At 42.8% G+C, this 5155-nt stretch overlaps 1 protein-coding gene across 1 annotated transcript; it reads left to right on the plus strand.

The window, feature by feature from the left end:
* The first annotated feature begins 236 nt into the window (after positions 1 to 236).
* Positions 237 to 4364, plus strand: LOC149175902 (uncharacterized). The gene is made up of 2 exons (XM_089421279.1): positions 237 to 3423; positions 3547 to 4364. The coding sequence occupies exons 1-2, from the start codon at positions 237 to 239 to the stop codon at positions 4362 to 4364; spliced, it is 4005 nt and encodes a 1334-aa protein (XP_089277405.1).
* Positions 4365 to 5155: the final 791 nt, after the last annotated feature.

Genomic DNA, 5155 nt, shown 5'->3' on the forward strand with positions numbered 1-5155 from the left:
GAAACATCTTCAAAGCCCAAGCCATGCTCAATGAAGAAATGAAGAAAATTCAGCAAATCATTATCACTGTTGGGCGCATGGAGGAACTAACCAAACAGGAACAAGCCACAGAATCAAAAATCCTAGAAAGGGACAAACAGGAAGAAATATTATGGAGGTAGAAATCAAGAATCAGATGGTTAAAAAATGGTGAAAAGAACACAAAATTTTTTCACAAAACAACTGTGCAGCGCCGAATGACAAATTGCATCACTCACATTAAGAATGAACAGGGGGAGAAAATTGAAACTCATGACGGTATTGAAGGGAAATTTCTCAGCTACTTCAAGAAAGCCATTCAGGAACCCAACATCAATAGAATGCCGACTATCAACAAACTTCTAAAGAATATACCCAAAATAATAACAGAGGAACATAATAGTCTTCTCATTAAGCCTATTAGCTTACAGGAAGTTGAAGAGGCAGTTCAACAAATGAAGGAGGGGAAAGCGCCAGGTCCGGACGGCTTTACATCGATTTTTTTCCATAAATTCTGGGATTTGATAAAAAATGAGGTTTGGCAGGTTGTGGAGGAATCCAGAGCTCTCAGATGGATGTATCCAGGCTTAAATGCCACCTTCATAGCCTTAATTCCTAAGGGGGAAGATTCCAATACCCCTGACAAATACCGACCTATCGCTCTGTGTAATCTCATTTACAAAATTACCTCAAAAGTAATAGCAACGAGATTAAAGCCGCTTCTCCCTCTCATCATCTCGCCCGAGAAATCAGGCTATGTAGAAGGTCGACAAATAACGGACGAGATAATCTTAACTCATGAGATAATCCACTCCTTAAAGCAAACCAAGAAGCCAGGTATGTTGCTTAAGCTAGATCTATCCAAAGCTTTTGATAGTCTCAGTTGGGTTTATATTCAAAAAATTCTTCTTGCCTTTGGATTTGCTCACTCATGGGTCAGATGGATTTTCAACCTATTATCTTCAGCTTTCTTCTCTGTGTTAATTAATGGCATTCCCTCAGCTACTTTCCGTCCCTCCAGAGGGATCAGGCAAGGAGACCCTTTGTCTCCTTTTCTCTTTGTAATCATGGCTGAGGGCTTGGGAAGAAGCATAACCGCAGCTAGGCTCGAAAATCGATTAAGAGGTCTCTCTTTTAACAATTCCCCTGCATACTCCCACCAGCAATTTGTAGACGACAACATGCTTTTTGGCCATCCTTCGGTGCAGGAAGCCAGTCTTCTCAAATCCATTCTGTCTACTTTCTCTGATGCTTCTGGAGCCCTCATCAATCGAGTCAAATCCCAAATCTTTTTCTTCAACACCCCTGCTCCAACACAGAGAGCTATAAGTCGAATTTTGGGTTTCACCTGTGCTTCCCTTCCCTCCAAGTATCTTGGAGCCCCTCTTATGGCCTCCGCCCTCAAGCATTCATCCTGGAAGCAATTGCTGGAAAAGCTAGAGTCTAGATTATTCCTATGGACTAATCGAGCTCTGAATATGGCAAGCAGAATTGTTCTTATTAAGGCAGTCCTTCACTCCATGCCCCTTTATCTTTTCTCAATTCTGGCTGCCCCCAAATGGGTTCTAAAAGAAATCAAAAATCTCCAACGCAACTTTCTGTGGGGAGGCTCTGGCCAAAATCGCAAATGGGCTTTGGTCAAATGGGACAAAGTTTGTCTTCCTAAAAAAGCAGGAGGTATTGGTCTGAGAGATCCTGAGAACAACAACAAGGCAATGGGCGCAAAAATCTGGTGGAGATGGCTTGCCCATCCTAATACTCCATGGGCCTCCCTTTGGACAGCCAAGTATGCTAGCAACTGCCCCATGGAAGAAAGAATACGCATGACTGAGATAAGCACGGGATCGGTTATCTGGAACTCAGCCATACAACACAGAAATCTCATCCAAGATCATAGTTTTTGGGAAATCAAAAGTGGCTCTACTGCTCGTTTTTGGGAGGATTCCTGGCAGCAACTTCCAAAAATAAGAGACATTCTCCAGGACATCCCTATCGCTGAGTGGGAGACAAATGAACTAACCAAAGTCAATCAATTCTGGACCACAGCTACAGCTCAAGGATATAGGCAATGGCAAAACGCAAGTCAAATTTCACCTAATAGCTCGGCACAAACTCAGCATCTTCTCAATACAGAATTACAAAAAAGGCAAATCGCGGTCTCAAAAGGAATGGAAATCTTAAGATGGGGTTATGGAGAGAAAGGAATTTTCACCACAAAGGAAGCTTACAATATCATAATACAAGAACAGATAAACAGAGATAACCTATGGGAAAAAATCTGGCACACATCCAACTGGCCGAAAGTTTCTACATTTCTATGGCTTCTAGGTCATAACAGAATTTTAACGTGGGACAATCTCAGGAAGAGAAGCTTCTCGGGACCCTCTATATGTCACATGTGCAGGCAAGATGAGGAAACAACACTTCATCTTATGCAAACTTGTCAAACAGGGAGGAAACTTTGGGAGAAGGCTGCCTTCCGCTGTCAAAGAGAGGGAAGAGTGCAAGGAGACCTCAAAGCCACCTTACGAGAATGGAGTCAAAAGCCTTTTCAAAGCAACCTTCTCAATACCTTGTGGCAACTTATACCTGGCCTTCTTATGTGGAATATATGGAAAGAGCGTAACAGAAGAATATTCAAAGATCAAACGATGCCTCTAGATAAAATCTGGAACAAATTACATCAGAACATCATGGAGACCCTTTCAATCAGAGAATGGCACTCAGAAGACCTTCCCACCACACCTCTGGAAAAAACAATCTGGGGCAACTGGGAACTTCAGATAAAACAAAACTCAATCAATAAGAAGAATCCCAATATGCACAGTCAGGAAGCAAGCACTTGGTTTCCGCCGCCCTCAGATATGCTCAAGCTCAACTTTGATGGAGCTTCCAAAGGAAATCCAGGGAAAGCCGGATACGGGGGGGCCTTCAGAGATCATAAGGGTAACCCTCAATGCATCTTCATGGGCTCGATAGGATGGGACACCAACAACTCAGCAGAATTGGAAGGATTATGGCGAGGTCTCAAATTAGCACATGAAAAGGATTATTTTCCTCTCATCATAGAAGGCGATTCGCAGATAATAATCAGAATGATCACAAAGCTCCAACATGGTTCATCCATTCACAAGGTAAGCAACAGCTGGAGGATGGCCCAGAGGCTTGAGCTAATAAATCACTGGCTTTCCCAGCACCAAGCAATCACATTCAAACATACCAGAAGGGAAGGAAATAAGCTCGCTGATCTTCTTGCCAACATTGGAGTGGACGCTAAGGATGGTTACTATGAGGGCACTATAGACAGCTTAGCCTCCAGGGACCAAACTGCCAAGATACAGGAAATTGTCACTCAGGACAATTCTCAGGGAAAGGATAAGCACCCGGATGCGGGTGTTAACATCTGTAATTAATGAAATGGCCTTCCGTCCAGACACCTAGCCTGACCGAAGGCAGGAGAGCAATCATCTGGTACGCATGATCAACGCAGATATTTGGCTCAAAGCATGTGACTTAATGTTGGCTCAGTCTCGAAATACGCTGCAATTCAATGTGTGCATGGCTCCTCTGTCCTGGTTCGAGCTCATCAGTATGGAATGCCTTCATTCCCTCGCTGTGGTAATTGCCTTTGCTCTTTATATTATTATGATGCCTCGTTCTCTCATCCAGTCTTTCCTGGTGCTTTAGTGGCTTGGCTCCGAAACAGCTTGGGCTCCAGTAGTCTCCCTGTCTCGTCGGGTTTCCTCGGCCTCAGTCGTTATCTCAGTTCTTCTGGCTCTGTCGCAATGCCTCGCAGTCGAGGCATTCCACGGAGGGGGGGTCGATCCGGTATCAAAGTCAGCCAATCTCCTTCAGAGCCCCAGCAAATTACCCCAATTGCCTTAGTCCCGCCCTCTTCTCCGCAATCAGACCAGGAGAGGCCCATTCCAAACAGCTCCTACCAGTCTTCCAGATTTGTTTTCCAGAGTCAGCTCAACAGACCGACGGTTACAGCGAATTTTTCTGTGTTTGTTACTAAGGAGGAAAGCCACCACCCCAGCTCGACACCTCCGGCTTCCGCCAATTCCCAGGATGACAGCGTCCTGCTCGGAGACATGACGGGGCTGGTTTTTCACGCGGACTGCATCAATGAGGGAGTCCCTGCTCAGAATGTGCCTCAGCAACCGGCTCCTGCCAAGGAAGACGACAATGGTGGTGAGCCATCTCATCGCCCTCCGGGACACTTACATTTGGTCACGGATTCAGCTGGAGAGCTGCGGTTGGACGAAGAGGGATTTGCTACCTGGGTCGCCTCTCCAAGCCCGGCGAAGGAGGCAAGGCAAGCCTCTCCAAGTCAGGCAGACTGATTCTCCTCTGGCTGCACACTATGTTTTTTGACTCTGTGTCTATGGTTTTACAGTCTAATTCTCGTGTCTGTTTTAGTCTTAGGCTTCAGATGGTAGTCTTAGACAATTCAGACTTTTTTTTTTGTTATAAAGTCAGCCATGATAGAAGCCACTGTATTTTTGAAATTACTGAAGGGCGGGAGAACCATAGTCTGGATATTTTTTTTCAGTATGTCAGGGACTGTAATCAACTTCTGGAGGTCTGCATTGTAAATCCGGTGGACAGGATAAAATGTAAAGTCCCCGAGTTTGTGTTCGAAGAATGGCCTCGGCCTCCTTTGAGGCTCTGAACTTTGAACATATCTTTTCACTTTTTTAATAGAATAGTATTTACCAAGAAAAAAAAAATAATAAAATCTTACTTTCATTTAAGGTTAAGATTATTTTTTAGGTTTTTTTTACCAAAAATAAGATCCATTTTTATTTTCGGAAATGAACTTAACTTTGAGCTCCATAACTGGTATATTCTCATCACACCAATCTTAATAATAAAGTTCTATATTAATTATATAAATAAATTGTTAATTTAAATAAGTTTATGTTGTTATTGATAAATCAATTATTTCTACTATTATTTATGTAATTTGGGTAATAATATCCTAATTAATTAAGTTAATTAATTTTATATTAAATTTAATATTTATCTTATATTTATCTTATAGCAATCTAATGAATTTAGAGGATATTTGTTCACTGTATTATATTGTAGTGGGCAACCCTCGTGTAGTCTATAAAAATAATACCATTTTGCA

The sequence above is a fragment of the Pinus tabuliformis genome, chromosome 4_1 (assembly GCF_031772625.1).
Source record: "Pinus tabuliformis cultivar Carrire ecotype Pingquan chromosome 4_1, CPIR1, whole genome shotgun sequence".
In the NCBI taxonomy this organism is placed as follows: Eukaryota; Viridiplantae; Streptophyta; class Pinopsida; order Pinales; family Pinaceae; genus Pinus; species Pinus tabuliformis.